A 25,278-nucleotide genomic window follows, 5' to 3' on the forward strand; every position below is an offset into this window, starting at 1 on the left:
GATTGATGAGAAAAGAGAATTTCTGTACCGACATATTTGGTACAAGATGCCTCCAACTCTTTTTCAAAAACTTTTTAATAAGAAAAATGCCTTTTCGCCACCTCCCAAGTGCAATAAGGAAGATCCTTCCTTCAGGTACGTGTCAAAGCTAGCTACATAACGTTATTCAATACAGTTAGCTAGCATAACGTTAGCTAATTGACTGCGACTAGTCTGTTCCATGATGCTTCCAGAAAAGCATATGTAACTTTTTATGTGGGTAATGTTGTTATAGTAATAGAGTGAGTTTAGCTCGCCATACCCTGTTAGGTTGAATCAGACTGTGAGTATTGGCAATTCAGTGTGGCGTTCTGCTGGCCTAACCTGACGACAGTGTTTGTATATGCAGACTACGTGCTTCACCATCAAGGCACGGGATATTGATTGTTAGCTAGCTTGTTAGCCAGGCAGCTAGCTAGTTAGCTTTGCTAAGAGCTCTCTCTTTTGTTGTGGACCTATGTCAGTGTTCGGTCAGTCAGAGAAGCTTCAAATAAGATAATAAAAAAGGCTGACAAAAATGTGTCAAAATATTAAACCAGTAAACATTACAGGGCTGTATACAATATGTCATGGAGATAGTTACGTTGAACTCAGTTGTTTGGAAATGTTTTCGGAAAAGTCGAAGGACTAACAATTACGTTGGCTGCAGCTAGCCTTGCTACCTGCACGCAAATAAATGTATGTATACATGCAATATTAACGCTACGTGAATTTGGTGCATTGCTGTGGTGTTGCATTGTCATTAATCCGAATGCGTCTGGGTTGTGCACTCTGTCGTCTGGGACAGTATGTGCTAAATACTGCCTGCACGTGACTATTCACGGTAGCTAACTGTTATGGCAAAATACAACTGTATCAAGTAAGTACGCCTTGCCATAGGGTGGGAGTCAGACCATAAAACTTGATACAAAGGTATAGTTCTTATTCTGTGTTAACATTGTATAATACATTATTATGGGATTGGCTTCTTGTTTGCCATTACTTTCTACACTAACATTACTGATATAAATAATAACATCCTGCTGCCCTATAATTTTTTTTTTTTGCAGTAACTTATTGTCCTTTTGTATTGTATCTTATTTTCTTCTATGCCCTATCGGTGCTTCTAGCACTGTAGCGAAGAGCGCCAGGCAAGAGCCATGACCGTTTATCAATAACTCACACGCACTGTATGATACACTGGATATTACTATTCGGTTATTTTTTTTCTTTCCGGTTGTTTTCTAAAATCGCCATGCGAAGGTGCAAGCTCGTCAGGTAGCTTTGTAACCTCTCTCAGAAATCGTGTCTTGACATTCCCCTTTTAAGTTTTATCACTGTACTTGCATAGCTAAAGTTCCAGTCAGAAAGGCCTAACTTAGTTGATTCAACATTATGTCCCTCAGTCAACCAGTACACTTCAACACTATAAGATGCCTGAGCTTTTTTGTTTGTATCAGCCATAAAGATGTCCAGGTTGCTGAGATGTATGTCATGCAGTGCTGTCTGTGCCCCAGACCTCAGTGTGCCTGTGTGCTACTACTGCCTCTCTGCACTTTAACGTCAGTACATATCTTTGGCATGAGCATTGCATTCATCTAAGCACTGAAATATTTGGGGATAACATGTGCTTGTTAACCAATTAGCTTAAATACTACTATTTTTTTCCTATGGTTCTATTGCTGTAGTCAACAGACATACTCCTACTGTAGCTCTTCAAAGATGTTTATGGACGTTCAATGTGTGAATCTTTTTAACATAATGTATTTTGGATTCCCTGAGCTTCTTTGCTACTTGTCAAGTCCAGTGCTCTGTCATAACACAACAGATATTCCAATTAGTGTAGATAAGAAAAAAAAACTTGCAGTGACCTCAAGTACTGCACTAACAGGCTATTAGACTGTTCATTGAACATGTAAGTTCATCGGGTCCAATTTGACATCATTGTTTGAAAGAAAGAAAAAAAAGATTGGGCCCAATTTGATTGAGGTTATGGCAAACCAACAAGAAGTGTTCTGATCAGTTTTTTCCATTCCACAGACAACAGCAATTTTTGAAAGTAGGTTTCTCTTGCCTTCTTTGAAAATGGATTCTGTGAATACTGCTAATTATGGAGCATGAGTCTGTGTCAGGCTTATGTGGTAAGATTTATTTGCCATGCTTGCGTCAGAAAGGGATGTGAAGCCATTCACGTAGCATAGTAGAGTTTCATTACCACCAAGGCTATCCTGTCATATGACCATCAGCAAAAAGGACATGGAACTGCGGATCATGAAGATTTCTAACATGGGTATCAGAGAGCAGCTGGCTCTATTACCACTTCTTCCTTTTGGAGTATTGGCCCATTCGCCTCAGTATGGGGGAGACGCAGAGTAGTGGTCTACAAGTCAACTTGTCGCGTGCTTGTAAGAGCTATTTTGAGTGGCTAGCTGCTACAGGGTCATAGTAATAGTATTTTTGTGTAGATGTGTTCACCCCTATCTAAGTCCGTTGAGTTCACTTGTCAATTGGCTCTATATTTTGCCCTTATCAGTCTTCAGGGAGCAATCATCATCAGTCATATTGCTCTTGCGATGGAGTGTTCAGGCTGCCCAAAATGCCCCCCCCCATGGTACTTATTTTCTAACATTGTAACGTTTTTTGAAAAAGTATAAACCGACTATTTGTACGAAGTGCTGAACCGTCAGTTCTACAGTGTCCATGGATGTGCACAATAACAGATATCAACACATTATTCACTTCTAATTAAGAACATTTTAATTACGATAATCAGATAAATAATGACAAACCTTCTGATAACTGTAGTTGACATTGTGGTCATAAGATCCACCGTTTTTTTTCTATTCAGGCAACCCAAAGGGTAGTGAAGCCTCTGACTGGCTCATAGAGCTGTAGGTATCTCTGGCTTCTCATTGGGCTGTAGGTATCTCTGGCTTCTCATAGAGGTATCTCTGGCTTATCATAGAGCTGTAGGTATCTCTGGCTTCTCATAGAGCTGTAGGTATCTCTGGCTTCTCATAGAGCTGTAGGTATCTCTGGCTTCTCATAGAGCTGTATGTATCTCTGGCTTATCATAGAGCTGTAGGTATCTCTGGATTCTCATAGAGCTGTAGGTATCTCTGGATTCTCATAGAGCTGTAGGTATCTCTGGCTTCTCATAGAGCTGTATGTATCTCTGGCTTCTCATAGAGCTGTAGGTATCTCTGGCTTCTCATAGAGCTGTAGGTATCTCTGGCTTCTCATAGAGCTGTATGTATCTCTGGCTTATCATAGAGCTGTAGGTATCTCTGGATTCTCATAGAGCTGTAGGTATCTCTGGATTCTCATAGAGCTGTAGGTATCTCTGGATTCTCATAGAGCTGTATGTATCTCTGGCTTATCATAGAGCTGTAGGTATCTCTGGCTTCTCATAGAGCTGTAGGTATCTCTGGATTCTCATAGAGCTGTATGTATCTCTGGCTTATCATAGAGCTGTAGGTATCTCTGGCTTCTCATAGAGCTGTAGGTATCTCTGGATTCTCATAGAGCTGTAGGTATCTCTGGCTTCTCATAGAGCTGTAGGTATCTCTGGCTTCTCATTGGGCTGTAGGTATCTCTGGCTTCTCATAGAGCTGTAGGTATCTCTGGCTTCTCATAGAGCTGTATGTATCTCTGCCTTCTCATTGGGCTGTAGGTATCTCTGGCTTCTCATAGAGCTGTAGGTATCTCTGGCCCATATAGAGCTGTAGGTATCTCTGGCTTTTCGAGCAATGGGACTTGAGTTTGACAGGAGAAACAGGTATAGCACAATTGGCTTAAACAATGATCAAAGGTAGCTTGCATTGCATGTTCCCTGGCTCTTCTTTGTGAGAAACATTTGTTAAAGGCACCAAAAACCCCTTGGCCAATTTTGTAAAGCAAAGGCTTGTCCAGCCTTCCCTATCCCTGTAACTTAAGAAAGTGTCTGTATCAGCCTCAACAAGCTGCTTGGATACGTAAGAAGTAGTGAAATGGATGGTGTGGTAGTAGTGCAATATGTATTCATAGTTTAGTATGGCGTTGATTGGTCAGAAAAAGCTTACCCAGCTGTCTGCGACTCATACCCTCATCATCCCTCATGTGTAATGCCATAGTGCGGATGGCCTCTGAGCAGCTTATTATTATCAGACTGCTCTGATCTGGTCATTATGCTACAAGGTGACTGTCAGTTCCAGCACGTCATCTGATAACCCGCTTTCTCTTCTCAAGCTGATGTATTAATTCTAAGGGTTTCAAGGAGCATTGTTTTAAAGATGTTATGGATTTGTTGAAGGCGTTTATTTACACCTTCACATTATATTTGGCACATTAAGCAATATAGAAACCTTTATTGAACTGAGATCTAGAACTGAGACAGCTGGGCAAATTTTACACTATGTTGTTTGTTCATTATTTCTTGCCCTCCACAGTTAAGGTCATTCTGTTTTTACCACTGGCTTGACCGGTGTCTAACAGAAAACAGGGTGGTGTGGCCTACATGTTTGAACCTGCTTGAGTATCATGTGATGATGTCAGCAGGCGTTCAGGTATCATGTGAGTCTGGAATGTGCATATTCCAGAAACGTCTAAGATCAGTCATGACGAAGTGACCAAAAGGGACTTTTGAGTCCTGTCTATATCCACACAGCGTCTCAGTGTTTAACCAGCAGGATCCACGGAAAGCGTAGAACATTGGAAGTTTAAATTGAATAAAAGTGGTGGTTTAGTAGCCACAGATGGCCGTGGGATGACACATTTTTTCTTTGAGGGGTGATGTTTTGGGTTTTGGAAATATTTGCCTGTCAGGCAGCTTTGATGTTGTTAGATTTTTTTTTTTAAAGGGTTGATCAAGTCTCTTTGTAGCCCAATTGCAGAAAATGTGAGTGTGCAGTATGTAGTCTTTGGAACAGAAGTGTTTTTAGACTTAAAGCACTGCTGTAAATACAATGTTTCTTGTGCATGTAGCATACTCCGTTTCAGGTCTTCCATGGCATTTTGAAAATGTTCCTATCCCTTTAAAATTCAAACTAATTAATGAATAGCCTAACACGTAGAAATATGAACTTGGATGATTGCAATTCACAGGATTAATGTCAGACATTATCTTTTTATTGTTTTGTGAATTTTTTTTATCATTACGGAAGGTCAGGAAACGTGTTTGTTTTTTACAACAAAAAACAAACATTGCTCCTTAAGAATCAAAGTACAGTATTTCAGTAGTGCTAATTACATTTGATTTAAATTAAACAAAGGTGTGATATTGACAGACATTGAGTTAGGCTTCCTTATTTCTTTGTAAGAAACAAACTACAATTGAAATATGAAATCACTGGAACATTCTCCACTTAGTGTTCAGATCAGACAATCAGGCCATGTGATACAAAGACAAACAGCATGGCATTTGGCAAATATCAAATGTTAATAACAATATTAAAATGTCAAAAACAACTGTTATCCTTGTTTGCACTTTGCAGGGTGACGGTAGCTGAGGCAGTGTTTTCCCAATATTGAAAAGAGTATTCTGGAATTACTCCCTTTAATCGGTATGATTATTGTTGGATTTAATATCTTTGTACAATATTAAAATAGATAATTGCTCCATCCTTTCTAATTACTACTGACTATTATTCATAATTGTCCTAAAACACTTGCAGAGCCTTTCAGTACAGTTTTGCCCTGCTACCCCCCCTGTCATTTCAAATAAAGTAATTCAACAGCAGACTTGCTTCTCAGGCTGTACTCGCCACATTATCAGATGTCACTAACAGTTTTTAGGTTCAGCGGCCATGGCTGCAGTGTGGACATTTCTGATGTTTCTGATGTGTCATATTGCAGCGAGAGATTAGGACCTGCTAGGTGTTGCCAAGTGGGTCGCTTGGTTGCCGTTTGCCAGATTGTTTATCACTCGCTTGTGATTTAATCTGTGCTGCTGGAAAATTTTACTCTCCCATGTGCAAAACAAGCAAAGTACATGTTTTGATGGTCTTGGCTTCTGCACATTTTATGTGATATAGAAAATATGTGACCCAGGTGGCTTTATGACCCAGAAATTTTGATTATGGCAACTGAGAAAAAAGACTCGAATGATCCAAAGTTAGTTTTGTGAGAAGAATTGCTGAATTAGTAATTTCTAGACAGGGATATCTTGGTCTTGATAACTTAATGTGTCTTTACTGTGATGACCATTGTGCCATGTCTGGAAGCTGTTAGAGGTCAGAGGCGGGTCAGTACCCGCAGCCCTTCCCCTCTCACGCTCTCCTTCTCACGGCCCACACCGTCTCAGACACACAAGGCATGGGGATGTCCGGGGCAGTGGCAGCCCTGGCTGTGATTCACATCCTTTAGTGCTCATGAGTCTGACTGCCTGACTGACTAACTGACTGGGGGGCACGGTAATGAATAAGGCCGGGTGCTCCTGTGGCTTCCTCTTTAAATTTTATTACTCGGGGCAGGCGCAGAGCCTTGGATGAGGTGAAGCGCGAGTATCTGTGTGTGTGTGTGTGTGTGTGTGTGTGTTTTGTGTGTGTGTGTGAGGAGGGGGTGAGCAGGTGTTCGTTTTCACCCGTAGGAAAGCATGATTAGGCTATTCTAGCACAGAGTGACCTTGTCAACGGCTTCATTTTTAGAGGGCCAGTATTATATAGCAGCCCCGGCCAACTCGCTTGGAGTTATGTGTGTGTTTGTGTGTGAGTGAGTTTGTGTGTCCGGTTTGTTTGTTTGTGTGTGTGTGTGGGGGGGGGGGGGGGGGGGGGGTTAGTAAGTGGGAGGTCAGGCTGGAAAATAACGGTACCCATTTAGCTTTTCAAAATCGACCATGAGCGACGTCCGGAAGTGCGTCACACAGCCCCTCTTGCGGCCTTTATGTAACACGTTCGGCTGCCCTGCGGGGAGCACCCTCACCCCCCATCCCCTTACCCCCCACACTGGAGGGTTGCACAGAATCCCACCGTAGAGCAGCAGCTCTCAGCACATGGCAGCACTCGGGTGGCTGGGTCGGTGTGGGAGCAGAGCGTGTGCGTGTGCGTGTGCGTGTGCGTGTGTGTTTGGGGGGGGGCTCTTTGAGGTCACAGCATTGGCTGGATTAGAGGGTCCCGGTGGATCTCTGGCTGTCACTTTCTTCAGTTTCAGGGAGGGGGGCGTGGGTGGTGGGCGGTGTAGCGAGTGCCCGTCAGGCAGCCCTACCACCCGCATGCCTTTGTCCCGCTGCTGTCCAACACAGTCCTGAGGTCACCTGACAGTCTCATGTTGTTGTGTGAATTTAGTTCAGTGCTATTCTTAGCCAGGCTGTGGCTAGTGAGAGGGAGGGAGAGAGAGAGAGCGAGGGAGAGAGAGAGCGAGGGATAGAGATAGGGAGAGGGAGAGGGCTGGGGGAGAGGGGAGGAAGGAGGAAGGACTGGCAGAACGACAATGATGTCCAGGTACCTAGTAATGTTTTAACTAGGCTTTGTGTATGTTTGTATGACACATTATCCTCTGGTTTTCTCTCAATTGTATGTACAGTTGACTTGATGGAGCGTTAGTAAAAGGTTAATGATGTGTGAGTGTTTGGGTGGCTGTGTGTGTGGCTGTGTGTGTGTGTGTGTGTGTGTGTGTGTGTGTGTGTGTGTGTTTGGCCATGTGTTTCTTAGAACCATGTTGATGTGTGAGCAAGAAAGATGCTAGCAATTGTTTTTGGCTTTAACTTTGGTTGTGCAGTTACCTCTTGGGACAACGTTAGTGGGGTTGTTTCTTATGTTATCAGAGCAGATTGAGGCCAAGGGATTATAGATTGATGTGTTTAACTAAGACTGTACCCAGCTCAGTAGCCTAATGACAGTATTTTAGTGGGGGACTTGTCCGAGTTGTTTACAAGTGATTCCAAGATATATTTGTTCAGTAACTGCTTCTGCATGATGTGAAGGTTTCGGGTTTAAGAGTTGAGAATGAGGTTGCACCATTTTCTTCTTGTGGAAACGTAGTATGGTGTTTCTACAGGTCATAGCGGATGTGGTTGAGTTTAGAAAAGTTGTACTCTGTCCCACGTGTGTGGGTACCCCTCCTCACGTTTGTCTCCTTTGTTTCAGCCTGATTAATATCCATCAGCCAGTTGGAGTTTTGAATCAGTTTATGCGGTTGGGCTAAACATTCAGCTTCAGTGGAATTATTCTCAGTTTGTGTGAAAATGGCTTGGACCAATGCTGCTCCAGGTTATGCATGTCTGGCTTATATTGAGGGAGATGGGCCTTTCATCTCTGTTGGTCAAGTATAGCTCAAAAACTGTGATATGTCTGCTCCATCTGATCTCCAAATGCGTTTATTTCTAGATCCTCACAAAGCTGTGAATGGGCATAGTATTAGAATGTATCAGACATTGGTCCCTCACTTTTGGTTTGTGAGTGACTTGTTCGATAATATCATTTCCTGAGGAGAATATGTTCGAGATTCTCTGAGTGTGTGTGTGTGTCTGTTCTGCTTGCTGGTCTGGATCAAAAGGTCTCTCTTGGCTCAGACCTCGGAATGTTGAGTCCCCCAGGCTTTGTTTGGGTCTGGCTATGGACAAACTGCACCAATGTAGGCACAGAGAGAGTGTGAGTGTGAGTGTGAGTGTGTGTGTGTGTGTGTGTGGGTGGTTCTATTTTAATTGCCTCCTCTTTTCAGAGAAGCCTGTGTGTGAATTCAGTCATTCAATGGAACCCTATTTGAACCTAAACCTGTAACCTAATGTTCCACTATCCTGGGTGTGGGTCATAATGGGTCGGCTGCTCAATTTGACAGGAACATTCTAGACGATGTGCAGAAATCTGTTGGCATTAAGTTGCGTACAGCAGACGTGCGAATGCTCCATACTCTAACCCCTTTGCCAGTGGACATCTGAACAGGCCGGCAGGAGGAATTATTTCTGTGTGCGTGCCTATGTCAGAGGGGAGTATCTGACAGTTAACAGCCATATTCTCACTGCCAGCCCACTGCGCAGGCCACTATGTGTGTCCAGCCAGCCTGTGACGCAAGCAGCAAAAATATCACAAGGTTGTGACTTAGCTGTTCCAGGTCGCTGTCAGTGGTCTAATCTTCCCCATTAAACCCAGCCAGAAAACAGGACCCCTCCTCACTGGACTCCACTGTATGAACTCCCCAGCAAACAGTCCCCAGGCCTTTCCCACCAAGAGGGACACACAGTTCTGTTGTACCCCATAGAGTGGAGGGATGTAAGGAATGACAGTAATGGCTTGGCTTGTTGACGTGGTGGCATTGTGTGCCAGCTGACAGCTTATGAAGGGTGTTTAACCAGCTGCTATGTGCTGTATTTAGGGGATGGTACATTGTTTTTTTTTTTTTTTTAATTGCCCGACTGGAAGAAGTCTTAGAACAGGGTATTTAGGACCTGTTTGCTCCTCATTAAAACTCTGTTTCTGTGAACTATATTGGTTCAGCATCTGTGGCACAAAGTTTCCATGGTGCTACTAATAACCGTTGGGTTGATTCTGAAGAACCTCGATGACCTTTGAGCAGGTCCCCGAGTGCTGGCTGCGTGCTGCTGGCTACGTGCGTGCGTTTGCTCATGTGCGTCCGTGTGTGTGTGTGTGTTTGTTCCCCAGCTGGCCCACTCCAGAGCTGGAGCCCAGCCAGATCCGACTGATAGTGTATCAGGACTGCGAGCGGCGTGGAAGAAATGTCCTTTTCGACTCCAACACCAAAAAGAGAAGCACCGAGGAGCCCCAGGTGTCGGTGAGTGTGTGTGTGTGTGTGTGTGTGTGTGTGCGTGCCTGCGTCCGTCTGTGCGCTTGTCTGTGTGTGTGTGTGTGTGCTTTTGTGTGTGTGTGCGTGTGTGTGCGTGTGTGTGTGTGTGTGTGTGTGTGAGCGAGTGTGTACGTGTGTGTGTGCGTGTGTGTGTGTGTGTGTGTGAGCGAGTGAGTGAGTGTGTGTGTGTGTGAGCGAGTGTGTGCGTGTGTGTGTGTGTGTGTGTGAGCGAGTGTGTGTGAGTGTGTGCATGTGTGTGTGTGTGTGTGTGTGTGTGTGTGTGTGTGTGTGTGTGTGTGTGTGTGTGTGTGTGTGTGTGTGTGTGTACATGTGTGTGAGTGAGTGTGCGCATGCACGTGTGTGTGAGCCAGAGGACTAGGCTTGTCTGCCTGGGACAGGCAGGTAATACCACTTTAAACCTCTCCTGTCCCCAGGCTATATTAGAGGTCCTGACCGGTTTGAGCTGGAGGCCTTATCTCCAATAATAATAGTGTCAGCTGACAGCCAATGTGTAAGCATTCTTTGGCTTTCACATGACAGGAGGTGCTTTCTCACGTCTTCAGGCTGTCATTGTGCTGTCATGGGTTGCAATTAGTCACTGCAGCCTGACACCTTAGCCATTGAACTTGTCTTCCTTGTACACAGTCCCCCCTCTTTTTTTTTTCTTTTAAATGCATTTAGCGTGAATTAATGTATTACACACAGGATAAGTTAAAAATGCCCACAGTTAGAAAACTTGCCCTCAGGTATATTTGTACTTATGACATAAAATCCTTTTCTGAAAATGGAACCATGATGAATCTCTTACTAGCTGCAGGAGAAGCAGAATTTCAGTCATGAGTGACAGAGTTTTGTAATGCTTGCAGAAGGGCGGGGTTAGAAATCTATGACTAAGACTCAATGTGGCCACTATCACAAGGCTGAGAATATTGTTTCGACAGAGAGCGCGAGAAACAGGCAGACGGACAAAGAGAGAGAGAGAAAGAGACAGACGGACACACACACACACAGACACACACACACACACACACACACACACACACACACACACACACACAGAGACAACCAACAAGAGAGAGAGGGAGGGAGGGATGGAGGGAGGGAGAGGCACACAGACAGACAAAGAGAGAGAGCACGAGAGAGGAGGGAGGGAGGACGGGAGGGAGAGCGAGCGCCAGAGAGTGAGACTATGGTTGCGTTCCAGCTCACGAGTTTCTGAGGAAGTCATATGACAGAGACTCACATGCTCGGGCCTTTGTGTACTCCAGCAGGGCTGTGCGAGACGCTTGTTTGATGCAAGCCATTACCAACCCCTAGCGGCGCACACATTCCACATCCACATTCCAGCCGCACTGCTCAGCACACACCACATACACACACACACACACACACACACACACACACACACACAAACCCCTTGTTTAGGATCATCCACAGCAAAGCTGTCAAAAGGGGTTCTGAAAAATGTGAATTGTGCTTAAAACGTGTTAACCTATAATTAACCAGAAATTGCACTTGCACTGGTTTTAAATCATATGGGTACGGCCTTTCTGGAGCATGTGAAAGTTATGACCCATTCTAATGGACCAGTAGTACATTAAGTTACTAAGGGAAAAGCAAGATTTTACCCAGTGCCTAAATATTGATACTGAATCCTGTGGATCCTTAATAAAAGCGTAGGGTTGAGGGCTAGAATGGATAGATACTGCTGTGCCTGGTTCTTTTGTATAGGCATGTTCACGAGTGTGAGGACTGATCGAAGAATGTGACTGAGTGAGGTCAACTGAGGGTGGGTGAGTGAGTGAGTGAGTGACTGAGTGAGTGACTGAGTGAGTGACTGAGTGAGTGACTGAGTGAGTGACTGAGTGAGTGAGTGACTGAGTGAGTGACTGAGTGAGTGACTGAGTGAGTGACTGAGTGAGTGACTAAGTGAGTGACTTAGTGACTGAGTGAGTGACTGAGTGAGTGACTGAGTGAGTGACTGAGTGAGTGACTGAGTGACTGAGTGAGTGAGTGACTGAGTGAGTGACTGAGTGAGTGAGTGAGTCACATGTGCACATGATGTTAAGTCTCCCCCCCCTGCCTGTGTGTGCTGCAGAAGATGTGTGGGGAGGCACAGGTGAAGGTGTTTGGGAAATGCTGCCAGCTGAGGCCAACAGGAGGCAGTTCCTCCTCGCTGGACAGCTCCTCCTCCTGCACGTCTGAGCCACGTGAGCAGGGCCTGCGCTTCCAGGTACGACTCACACACTCGTGATCCTCTCACCTGCGCGCTCAGCGCAACTTGTCTGGCACTGGCCTCTGATTCAGCTGATTGTTGTAATGTTTACACAAGTTGTATGAGAAGATTAGTTTGTTGATCTCTTCGCACCTCACCTCATGCTTTCTCTCCCAGGGCTCCCGCTGTTCATCCGATGCAAACATGTTAGGGGAGATGATGTTTGGCTCAGTGGCCATGAGCTATAAAGGCTCAACACTAAAAATCCATCGGATCCGGTAAGTAAAGCAAAGAAAAGAAACTCCAAAACACTAGAAATAGAATGAGGAATGAAGATCAGTTTGAGTCGGCACTAACACACATTGATCTGGGGAACAGCATTGTTCTGTGCTGGCGCTTTGCTGGCTGATGGGAACGAAGGTAACTTGCGTTGCTAACTCCTGTGCTTGTTGTTTGTGTGTGTGTTTTCAGGTCTCCACCGCAGCTCATGTTAAGTAAAGTGTTCACTGCACGCACAGGAGGCAGTGTCTATGGTAGCCTGAACACGTAAGGACAATTCTTATGTTCACACCTGTTTGTAGTCTCACTCTGTCAGAGTGAGGGAGAAACAGACAGACACACACACACACACACAAGTGAGAGACACACACACACAAAGTTAGAGAGACACACACACAAAGTTAGAGAGACACACACACACACACAAAGTTAGAGAGACACACACACAAAGTTAGAGAGACACACACACAAAGTGAGACACGCACACACACAAGTGAGAGACACACACACACAAAGTTAGAGAGACACACACACAAAGTTAGAGAGACACACACACAAAGTGAGACACGCACACACACAAAGTGAAAGACACACAAAGTGAGAGAAACACACACACACACACACACACAATGTGAGAGAGACACACACACACACACACACACACACACACACACACACACACACACACACACACACAAAGTAAGAGACACACACAAAGTGAGAGACACACGCACATAAAGTGAGAGACACACACACACACACACACGCACCCATTGACACTGGCTCTTAATAGCTGTTTTCCATGTACAGACTGCAGGACAGCCTGGAGTTCATTGGCCAAGACACAAATGCTCTACGAGTGGACCACAACACCGTCACCAGTGGCTTTTTGGGAAACATAGGTAACCACAGCACAAGTGTCAAAAGAGAACTGACAACTTTTATCTCATGATGTGTGTTGCTTCTTCCCCCTTTGTTGGTTGTGTATAAGAGCATGTTTTTTTTTGGTAAGGAATATGATAGTGACACATCAGGCAGAAATACATAGCACAGCCAACTGGAACACACTTATACTAAGTTTTGTTTATTAATGTCTCCTTTATCTATGAGTAGAATGATCGATGCCCTTTTGCTGTCATTGTATCTGTTAAACGTTACTTATCTTTGTCAGTTAAGTGTATGTCTTTGCTCTTCCCGTGCCCTAATCATTTCAAAACTGTTTAAAACATGTTGAGGTTGTTAAAATCAGCACCAAACCTCTCATCTAGTCGCTGAGCTGAAGGGTAATTCACGCTCATTTATGTTTTAAACAGTGTTGATAAATCACACCCTCACAGAAAATGTGCATTTCTGTACACTCAACGCCATAATTCAGATAATAACATAGGTAAAGAGGTGCAGGTCGTGCCACTTCCTGTATTAATCTGTCCAGGCTGTGTGTTTTCTGTGTGGGTCTGCATTTGACATGACATATCTTTCCAGAAGATGTATTGTGTGCTGTCTTCCGTTTCTCTGGCTCTGTTTCTCTATGGGGTTGGAGAGCCTTTCCCAGGGGTACTCCTGCTTCACTAACCTGCTCCCCTGTCTTGTTCTTTCTTTTTTTTTTGTTCTTTTTTTTTTGTTTGTTGTCTTCTCTCTCTCTCTCTCTCTCTTTCGTCTCTGTGCTGCCCAGGTTTCTCTCAGCTCTGCAGCCCACGACGGGCACTCTCTGAGCAGGGCCCTCTACGTCTCATCAAGAGTGCTTCTTTTTTTTCAGGTTTGCCTTCTGTGTGTGTGTGTGTGTGTGTGTGTGTGTGTGTGGGTTTGGGTGCGTGTGGACCTGCATGTAGTTTGTGCGCATGTGGCTGTTTTTGTGTACTTCTGAGGCCTTGGTGCCTGAGGAGTTAACAATTGAAATGTGTTCAAACGTGAGCTTGTGTGCGCACTTTAACCCTTCAGCAGGTACCGTCACACCAGTGTGTTTAGAATATCTGGGTCCATTGAATATATGGTAACGTGGAATCTTACATTGATGATGAACACATTATTTAATTAGAATGTTCAAACTCCCCTGCTGAAGGGTTCTGTGTACAACAGTAGTGGCCGCTTACCTTCCCTCCCTCCCTCCCTCCCTCCCTCCCTCCCTCCCTCCCTCCTTCCTCTCCTTCACATTCTTCTTTTCTCCTTTCTTTGACTCCCTCTGTCTCCCGCTCTCCTTTTCCATCCCTGTCAGAGACCCCCTCCTGTATCGCGGTAAGCGGCATCACTCCGGCTGTGATACTGTATAAATAGAGCTTCTGGTGACCCTTTTCCTGAGCCGTGGTGGGGTGGCACAACACGTAGCACGCCAGTTATGTAATAGCGCCGAGACCCCAGCTGTCTCCTAGTTGATGCATCTCAGTGAAGCCTGCAGTGATTTCCCCATAAATCACATCATCAGCAGTGCCACTCACTACACTACCCACCGCACAGGGGCATGTGAGCACCAGAAGGGGGCCTGCTGTGCTGGTAGTTTTGCCTGGTTCTGCTAGTGAATGTGTGGTGTTGTGGTGTTTTTTCAGCCAGGCCAGAGATGGGTTTGTGTGGGTTGGTAAAGAGTTGTGGTGGCGCTGTGCCTGGATACTTAAGACTGGTATTTTGGAGAGATTCTCTGGCTGACTTCCAGATTCTGACTCTTCTTTACCCCCTCCTCTCTAAAGGCCACAGTAACCCCATGGACATGCCTGGCAGAGGGCTGTACGATGAGAGAGACAGTGGAATTGCTCGATCAGGTAACACTTGCACGCACACAAGCACACACTGATTTCATGTAAGAGCAGGAGCATGTTCATGTTTATCTAGTACTGTAAATCACTTCAACAACCCTTTCGCTGAGGTCCATGGAAAAACCCACTCATAGATTTTCCGCAATGGCTATGCAATGACGCCAATTCACTTTGACCCCTCCCACGCACCACATGGCCAAAGAGCATCCAAAATGTTACTGCGACCCCAGCCCTATAGCATTGCTGGTTGTTTGGTTTGACAGGCAGGACTTGTGAAAGGTTGTGCAATGAAAACGGACTCCCTGGTATGACTGGCATGGGGGAAATCTCACTTTCTGTGTGGTGCATCACATGCAGTCTGCTTATATATAGCCACACTCTTAAATCCCCCCCCCCCCCCCCCCCCCCCTTGGTACGAGTAAGTGGGAGGCTTATTTTGCCCCCCATGTCCTTCCCCCTCTACATCCTTTTGGAGCCTGCATTCATAAAGCACTGTAAGGATTAGCAAAGCTCTAATAGATTGAAATATGCTTGAAATATTCCCAGCAGCATGTCCTTATGCCTCACTGCAGGGCTGTGTAAGACAGGCTCATTCAGTGATCTGGACTGAATGAACGTCCTTAATGATGAATTTACTTCTGAACATTGTCAGTTCTAGCAGGAGCACGATAAATGAGTTCAATGTTAGTAATGCAAAGTCAGAACGTGTTTGTTGTGTTAGGATCAGATGCAGTGTTCATAGTTAAGATGGATGGGGTAGATAATGTTGTTGTTGTTTTTTTTTCTCCCTGCTTTTCCCAGCGTCTCTGAGCAGTCTCTTGATCACCCCATTCCCCTCGCCGGGCTCATCCCTCACCAGCAGTGCTGCGAGCAGCTACCAGAGACGATGGCTGCGCAGCCAGACCACCAGTCTGGAGAACGGAGTCTTCCCAAGATGGTATGCACCTTAGGAAAGCATCTCTCTGTCAATAATAATTACTCAGACATGGTGAACAATCTAAAGGAGAGATGGTAACCTCACAAGTCTCACAAATGTAGTGAAGTGTCAGCCAGAAAATAAAGCAATTTAACTTATTTTGATAATCATGAGTGTTGGGCTTTTGAGAGGCTTTTGATTACTTTTTAGTATCTCATGGGAATTGTACCCGTAGTTGCCATGGTAATGAGTCTAATTTGGATGTGGTCAGGTCTGTGGAGGAGAGCTTCAACATGTCTGATGACAGTGGTGGCCCAAACCTCGGGGTGGCCAGAAAGAAGAAGATTGCCATTGGGGTCATCTTTTTGCTTTCGCCCAATGAGCAAGAGAACAGCAGATTCCAGGAGTTCTTTTTCTCTCACTTCCCACTCTTCGAGAGCCATATGAACAAACTCAAAACTTCCATTGAACAGGTGAGCAAAATGACTCTGCAACACAAGAGGATGGACTTGTGTCTGATGATGTTTGTTGATATATATATATATATATGTTTATTTGAACCTTGTAAATACATCAGGATTATGCCTTTTCACAAGCCAGCTCCCTACCCCCTCCTCTGTTTTCATCACGCTTCTGTTTTGTTTTACAAGGCTATGAAAATGAGCAGGCGCTCGCCAGATGCCAGTCAGAGGGCTCTGGCCTATAGCCGGATGGTGGAGGGACTCAACGAGTTTCGGTGAGTTTATGGTTTCATGTCATGAAGTGTTTATTTGTCTTGCGCCTTCTAATTTTCTGTTAACGGGCACATCCAGCCCTTACAACTCACTACAAGCTAGAGCAATGTTGAATGCATTCATGTCATGTTAGCAGACAGGCTACTATCTAGAAGCTTCTTACCAAACAGCTCTGAAAATAGATTGGAGGATACTGGCTTGTGCTTTTGGTCGATCAAGTTCAATCATTATCAGGGGCCAAGTGTTGTATAATTGGGGCCAGAGTCTTGCAAAGGGAAGCTATTGCGAGATATTCATGTGCATGTGAATGTGTTTGCCTGCTGGAGGTGAGATGAGGGAACTGGGGGGAGGGGGGGGTCTTAACTGGTCGCGAGAGCTCTGTATATCCTTTTCCAAAGTGTGTGTGTGTGTGTCTAGTTTTAATGCTCCTAATCCTGCCATGTGACCTGCAATAGGTGTTGAGTTAAGCCTGTGAGCAGAGGACCTGGCTCTCCTCTCATTCACCCCTCTCTCTCTCTCTCTCTCTCTCTCTCTCTCTGTCTCTCCCTACCCACTCTTCACACTCATGATCGCCTCTCAAAGGATCCTCAGTTAAATGGTCCAGCCAGGGCATGGTGTTTTGAGACGCACTGCATGCTGGGATCGGTGCAGCAGAGGCTGTGGGGCGGCTTGTGTCTCTCTGCAGCGCTGCCAAAATGCCCTCACCGTGCTGCAGTCATATGCCTGCTGGCAGGGTGCCATGGCAACCTGACTCCCCTTGAGAGGGAACAGTATCTGTCACAGACAGTCAGCCTGACCAGAATAGTAAATAATATGCTAGTGGCATCAGGAGGAAGGCAATTGGCGAAGGCGATGGAACAAACAGATACTAAATATGATGGTGAACATTTGGGCTCTTTTAAGATTGCGTTCAGGTCAGGAAGTAAGACCGGATGAGAGAGGAGAAAAGAGGAAACTCCTGTTGTGTAGTACACCGCAACACTCTTTCAAAACAAGAATATGGACACTTATGCACACAAATACACACTCCTTAAACTCAACTGAATATTTACAAATATTTTCTTAATCGTGAAATTGGTAGTGATACGATGACCACTATTTTCAGATTAGCATTCCCAAGTCTTGCCCAAATGCCTCTTACTGATAGTGTGTTGTTCTAGTTACTGTACCATCCACCTCTTGGAAGTTCACCTGATCTACTGCTAAGGTAGTGTAAAGTTAGACTGTGTTCTGACTGGAGAAGTCACAGGTTATTGGTGCTAAAAAGAGACTGCAGGTCTTTCTGCTTGAGTGCACATGCTGCTAGTGGTCCTCTAGACCATCTGCACATTTCCCGGAAGTGTATCAGAACTCGTTCAGCCTATCACGGAGAGGGTTATCTTGAGCCCTGAATTTAAATAAGCAACCTGTTTGCAGAGTGCAGTTGGCTTGTCAACAGGTTTTTGAGCTGGTCCTTGAATTAATACAAACACAGAGAAAAGTTTGGAGCTCTGGAAATTTGTAATGCATGAAATGTCAACACATTTCACACAGCCATGTGTCTATGTGTAATATGCTGGATGTTGTTTTGACATGCTGTTGTTACCGGAACATTGTGACATTTGCATCCTCCCCGAAGAATTTCCGTAAAAATGGCTTCCATTCTTTGAGAAGTGGGAGTGAGGGCTGTTAGTTTGTATGTATGTGTGTGCCTGCATCAGCCCCTGGGCTGCCCCTCCTGGGAGATTCCCTCTGTTTGTGTGTGAGGCTCTGGCTGTCAGCCCACTGTGGGTCTCCATGGAATGTCCTGACGATGAATACACACACACACACACACACACACACACACACACACACACACACACACACACACACACACACACACACACACACACACACACACACACACACACACACACAGAGGGTCTCCCCGCAGGCGAGACCCAGAGAACTGTGCTGCTCTTGTTCGTCCCCTGACAATGACCCTGCTGTTTTTCTCCAGGACAACCATCTGTAACCTTTACACCATGCCTCGCGTCCCCGAGCCAGTTTGGCTTGCCATGATGTCTGGCACACCAGAGAAAAACCAGCTGTGCCACCAGTTCATGAGGGAGTTCGCCTTATTGATGGAGCAGGCCTCTAAGAATCAGTTGAGTAAATGGGCCTTTTGAGCTCTTCCTCTCATCCCTAGCTGCTCGTGTAACATGCCCTGACCATGATGCCCCCTTCTAGGTTCCTTCCTGCCCTAATCACAGCCGTCTTGACCAATCACCTCGCGTGGGTACCCACTGTCATGCCCAATGGCCAGCCACCTATCAAGATCTTCCTGGAGAAGCATTCGTCTAAGAGTGTGGACATGCTGGCCAAAACACACCCCTACAACCCACTGTGGGCCCAGCTCGGTAAAGACTCCGTTAGAATACAGTTTGTGTGGACTTGATCACCATGACTGCAGTGAATGTAGTCTGACTATTGCAGACACCACACAGAAATCCTTGAATATATCTCAAATGTGAAGAGGTTGCTCTCATCAAATTTTACATGATGAAAGTTAAATTGGTAATACAAGGAATAATTATCATTAAATCAACAGCCTTATGAGATGCATATGGGAAGGTTATAAGATATCAAATACTTCTCATACTGAAGAACACATCAGGGGCAGTTCATGAAAGTGAAGCTTGATTGCCACCTAGTGCTCAAGTTCAGCAGTGCTGGTTTAGAAAATTGTGGTGGTTAGTGGAATTGGTTAGTGAAAGTGGTTGATACCTGCGATGGGTCACCTAAATAGTCAGTATTACCACAGAATAGTTATAGGCACGTTGTTGAATATGCAGCACCTCCAGGATTTAGCGATCTTTCTTTTTTTCACTAATTCACGCTAATTCAAGGATTTCCTGCAATTGTGGGCTGCAATTTTCACATTACTGCAATATATTTGCAAAGGAAGTCATGGATTTAATTTAACTCAAAATCACTGCAATATTAACTGCAATATTTTAGAATGCCCGCAGCAAATTTACCTTTGGCTGCAATAATCAAATCAAATCTTCTGACGATTTGCTGGGATCACAATAGTTAGAAATTCCCACATGAAATTGAAAAAATAAATAAAAAATAAATAAAACAAAACTCAAAACCACTACAATTTTTGAGAATTCCAGCAGCAAATTCAGGCACTTTAGGCTGCAACAACAACAACAACAACACATTCTCCCAAGATCCTTAAGGGACTGATGATGTATAAAAGGGATAAATTCATGATTTTTTTTTTCCTAGATTGAAGTTCTGATCATAACTGAATGAATCTGCCCCATGTGTGCAGGTGACCTGTATGGGGCAATTGGCTCTCCGGTGCGGCTTTCGCGGACGATAGTTGTTGGCCGGAGGCAGGCGATGGTGGAGAGGCTGCTCTATGTACTCACCTACTTCATCCGCTGCTCGGAGCTGCTGGAGACGCACATGCTGGACAGTGTTGAGGACGAGGCCATCGTCATTCCCGGCTCGCTCATCACAACCTCGCTGCGCCGGGGAGAGGTGGAGGAATCCGACTACGTTTTGGTCACCGTGCACAAGCCCAGCGGAGACTACCTCTCTCAGAGCACAGCCGGAGCCGAAGGGGGCAGCTGCCCATCAGACACTCACAGTATACAGAGCAGCACCTACACGGACACGGACACTGGCCTGGGGCCTGACGACGAACCCAGTCAGAGCTCCCAGAACACCATCACCATCACACACACCCACTGCACACAAGCAAACACACAAGCAAACACACAAGCAAACACACAAGCAAACACACACTCTCACACTGTTGGCACTGTGCCCGTCAACTGCCCCGAAGATTCCAGCGAGCAAACGGCGTGTAAGGAGACTAGCAGCCCCCCCATGGAGGCTCGGCTAGAGACAGTGGTGTGTGTTGGTTCCACCTCACCCCAGGAACAGCCACTCATGTTGCGCCCGGAGAGCGAGAGGGAGCCGGAGACCCAAATGGGGGTCCAGGCTGAGCTGGATGCCTCTCTCGGCCAGGAGGAGCCTCAGACAAGTGATACGGGCATCAAGGTGTTTCGTTCGTCTGGGATTCCTCTTGAGAAAAAGCCTCCTGACAAAAGCCTAGTCACACCGTACTTGTCTGACGAGGAGGAGCCTGCCACCAAAGTCACGTTTCTCATTGGGGACTCCATGTCCCCTGAGTCTGACACAGAGAGCAGGCAGAGGAAATTGGAGGATCACCTGAAGAAGCACAAGAAGCAGCTCAGGGAGAAAGAACAGCAGCAGCAGCAGCAGCAGCAGCAGCAGCAACAACAGCAGCAGCAACAGCAACAACAGCAACAGCAACAACAACAGCTGCTGCAGCATAAGGTTGGCACAGAGCAGAGGAGTGAGCCCAAGTCAAATCCAGTGGACCAAACCAAGACCAATGAGGGCAAGGCCTCTCTCCAACGCATCTCCAGTAAAATGCCCAAGTGGATCCCACCCTCAGAGGAGGACATGGCCTTGATGGATGAGTATTACAGCGATGAAAACCCCGTAGAGACACAGACTATTGACGAGGAGTCCAAAAAGCACGAGACTGTTGGCGAGACCCAGCCAAAACAGTCAGACACCAGGAGCATCGCGCAGCCCGAAGGGCAGAACTGCAAAGAGACCAGGGACAAGAGTTGTAGCAGTTGTAACAGAAGCACAGGCTCCTGTAGATGCAAGGAGACAAGGGACAAGAGTTGTAGCAGTTGTAACAGAAGCACGGGCTCCTGTAGATGCAAGGAGACAAGGGACAAGAGTTGTAGCAGTTGTAACAGAAGCACGGGCTCCTGTAGATGCAAAGAGACAAGGGACAAGAGTTGTATCAGTTGTAACAGAAGCACGGGCTCCTGTAGATGCAAAGAGACAAGGGACAAGAGTTGTAGCAGTTGTAACAGAAGCACGGGCTCCTGTAGATGCAAGGAGACAAGGGACAAGAGTTGTATCAGTTGTAACAGAAGCACGGGCTCCTGTAGATGCTGTTCTGCTGAGCAGGACAAGGGCATCATCATTTCAGTTACTGTCCCCCAAGGGGATAACAATAGTGGGGACCTGAAAAAGGTGGCTCCTGTCAATGACTGGGAGATTCCACGGAATGAGAGCTCAGATAGTGCTCTGGGGGACAGCGAGAGCGAGGACACGGGGCAGGAGATGCAGCAGCAGGAAGAGCAGTACTACAGGGAGGATCAGGATGAGTGGCAGGACGAGGTGGAGGTGCCATTACCAGGGTAAGAAACTTTTGTCTTTTTAATAATTTTACACTATTAGCACATTTCCACTGAGGGGTAAGACCGTGTCAATTTTTAGTTTGGTCCTGGAGTGGGGCAGGGCCTAATCAGGGCTGTACTAGGGAGTTTGGGAATGGTATACAATGCAACAATGAAACCGGAGATATTTTAAAAAACAGATAGGAAGGAAGGATGGGAAGCGTTAGTTTAGGTTGCCTAGCAACAGACAATACTTGGCTTGTATTGGGAGAGAAAAACTATCTACGGATAAATCAAACCTGGCAAAAGAATCAAGGACACTGTTTCTAACAATTTCATGATGTGTTTTAATTTAATTTTAATTTGTTTTACTTATTCAAATAAACTGAAATGTATGGATGAGGACATTTTTTAAAATTTTATTTTGAAGAGTCATTTTAATGTATTTGATGTTTACTCGTGATGTGTACTAGTTTGCTAATGTCTCCAATCTTGCAACTCCTAATGGAAACAGAAAACTGAGGCTATTCACCGGTGTTTTGGCAAAATGTTTGAAGATTTCATCTGTCAATCATAAGAAAGCGTCTGTCACATAATTTGTGTAAAACTGCTTTCATGTGGTTAACATTTTAGTTTGTGTTAACAGGTCAAAGCTGGTGGAAAACTTCTCTAAGCCAAATGTAGCAAACTTCGGGAGATCCCTGTTTGGCGGATACTGTCCAACATACATCCCTGACTTTGTTTTACATGGAACGCCAAATGATGAGAAGCTCAGGCAGTGTCTGATGTCTGACCTGGCACATACTGTGCAGGTAAGCTATCTCAAAGCCTGTCCTGGTAGCAAAGGTATCCAGGTGGCAGATGTATGGAAATGTGTTTCCTAGGACACAATTGCACAATTGTCATGCTGTCTACTGGTGTGTCATTGCAGCATCCAGTACTGGATGAGCCCATTGCAGAGGCTGTCTGCATTATAGCAGACACAGAAAAGTGGACGGTGCAAGTGGCCAGCAGCCAGAGGCGGCAGACCGACAACAAACAACTAGGGAAGGAGGTGTTGGTGTCTAACCTTGTATCCAATCTCCTACAGTCCACCTATCAGCTGTATAAACTCAACTTGTCTCCTAACTTTGTAAGTGCTAACCAGGTGTCAGCCTGTTGTTGTTGTAGTTGTTGTTGTTGTTGTTGTTGAAGCTCATCTGTGGTTGATGCAACAGTAGCCCTAACCTTTTGATTTTGTGACAGTGTATCATGCACCTGGAGGACAGGCTTCAGGAACTGTACTTCAAGAGCAAGATGCTGGCAGAATACCTGAAGGGCCAAACCAGAGTGCATGTCAAAGAACTGGGCATGGTTTTAGGGTGAGGATTTTAAGTTGTTAACTTTAGAATCAAGGGAAATAAAGTTCTGCCGTTCACAAAAAAAATGTAAATGCATACATAGGTATTGACTATATGCGTCTCATCTTAACTTTTCAGAATTGAGTCCAGTGATCTACCCCTGTTGGCGGCAGTAGCGAGCACTCATTCGCCGTATGTTGCTCAAATACTGCTGTAGACACATCATACACGGCAGACACGCATCAATGGGGGACACTCCGTGGAGCAGCAGGAATGGTGTTTTTCTTAATCCAGCATATCAACTGTGTTCAGCCACAGTCAGACTGTGTGACCCAGAGAGCCACAGTAACCCCAGGGGTGTGCACAGCGCCTGGGAGAGGCCAAGGACCAGCTGCCTGCACCAGAGACAATCTGCCACTCGGGGGCAGCAGAGGTCATTGCTCCCAATGATTGCTAGATGGACTATCACCACAGGTACTCTCATGAACTGTTTCCTTGTTTTATTTTACCGTTTTATCTGTTTACTTCTGTACCTGTGGGTTTTTTTTTTTTCACGAGGAAGACTAGAAAGCCAAAGAGAAGTGTTCAAAGACATTCATCTCTAAACAAGGAAGGGACAAACAGACTACTTTCACCCCAGAGCACCATTTGCTATATAGAAATGGTAGTAGTCCTTGCTGCACAAACACAATAGGATGTTTTTTTTTTTAAATCACAGTGAAAGAATAGTTATCATTTGCCCAATTATGTCTTATGGATCAATGGAAATTTCCAGCAATGCCCAAAATGCCCCTTTTATTTTTAATGATTTGTCATTGTGGGTTTTGACAGTAGATGGTATATTCCTGGTCTTCACATTTTTCAGTTGGGACAGCACTACCTCAAACAAATGTGAGGATTCACAGCTGTATTTTTAATGATCTCAAAAATATTATGAGGCCCCGATCAGTTTTTATTAGTGTAATGGCAAACTTACACTTGTTAAATCCTTTGCTGTTTCTCAAATGTATGGTCTTGCTTCAGGTGTAGTCCTAAATAACTTAATTCTGAATGCCATTGATTAAAGTAAGATTTATATTTCAAAATGAAATACTGAACTATTTTCACACTATACAGTTTATACAGTTTTGCCATCTGGTTTACTTCTGAAATGCATGTGTAAGAAAGATGATGAAAGGAATACAAGTCAGTCATGTTATAATCAGATGGAAAGCGTTGCTTTTGACAAATAATGACATGTTAATTTTATAAAAGGTAACTGAAATTTATGGATGAGGACATTTATTTTTTACAAATATTTTTAACGTCTGTAAGTAAATTCATGAATTATTTTTGTCTTGGGGTGTTGCGCCTCAGAGTCTTAATGGGCGAGTAGCATATGAAATGAAGGTATCTGGGAAATGTATTTTGTTGGTTATAACGCATTTATTTGCTTTCAGTGTATGATGTCTGGCTTCTGCAAATGACATGCAATTCATTGCATTTTGTAAAACACCCTTTTTGCATTTGTGTAATGTATTTATATCTACATTCTTTATACATGAATTCAGTTAAATTATTTAGAATGGTGTGTATTGGTTTATGTAAAGTTGTATATATTGTTTTCAGTTTGTTTCCATTTATTTGTACATAATGTCTTTCAACATTGGATTATTTTTCTGTAATTATCCTCTCCCAATTTTCTGGGAATGTTGTGCAATAAAACATGCCAATATGAAACCGTTAATCGCGCCATAAAAAGCCTTCATTACCTGGTGCAAATATCATAGACCCATTGATTGTATGATCTTTTTTTTAAACTGCAATATCAGAGAACGGTCGAAACCAAGCACACGTATTACAACACAGCTAAGTAAACGTTAGAAGTAGAAGAAAATAAGATCAAATACTCGTACTGTCGTTGCCATATAATTAGACTCTTTAAGAAATTAATCCTAGCACTTCTATTGGCCGAGCCATGTTGTAGCCATCACCTAACTAAGATCAGAGATTTTTCTGGAAAGCTTATCAGTCATTTCAGCTATGTTTTGAACTGCGGGTTATGATCATAAGCCACCATGTCATTACCATTTCTTATACGAAAAATAAATCATCATAAAACCAGAAGGCGA

At 44.7% G+C, this 25,278-nt stretch overlaps 1 protein-coding gene across 2 annotated transcripts; it reads left to right on the forward strand.

Annotated features, from left to right (window-relative positions):
* On the forward strand, positions 1-24,839 carry fnip1 (folliculin interacting protein 1). 2 transcript variants are annotated; one of them, XM_080851711.1, is made up of 18 exons: positions 1-135; positions 9,591-9,720; positions 11,831-11,965; positions 12,125-12,225; positions 12,419-12,493; positions 13,037-13,128; positions 13,899-13,982; positions 14,905-14,976; positions 15,772-15,907; positions 16,158-16,359; positions 16,537-16,622; positions 18,602-18,748; positions 18,832-19,001; positions 19,925-21,848; positions 22,474-22,639; positions 22,759-22,959; positions 23,073-23,188; positions 23,306-24,839. In XM_080851711.1, exons 1-18 carry the CDS (start codon positions 47-49, stop codon positions 23,382-23,384), a joined length of 4,005 nt encoding a protein of 1,334 aa, XP_080707837.1. In that variant the 5' UTR covers positions 1-46; the 3' UTR covers positions 23,385-24,839. The 2 variants fall into 2 exon arrangements, with proteins under 2 accessions (XP_080707837.1, XP_080707838.1); XM_080851712.1 differs by lacking the exon at positions 1-135 and adding an exon at positions 7,389-7,433.
* Positions 24,840-25,278: the final 439 nt, after the last annotated feature.

The sequence above is a fragment of the Sprattus sprattus genome, assembly GCF_963457725.1.
Source record: "Sprattus sprattus genome assembly, chromosome: 1".
Taxonomy (NCBI): domain Eukaryota; kingdom Metazoa; phylum Chordata; class Actinopteri; order Clupeiformes; family Clupeidae; genus Sprattus; species Sprattus sprattus.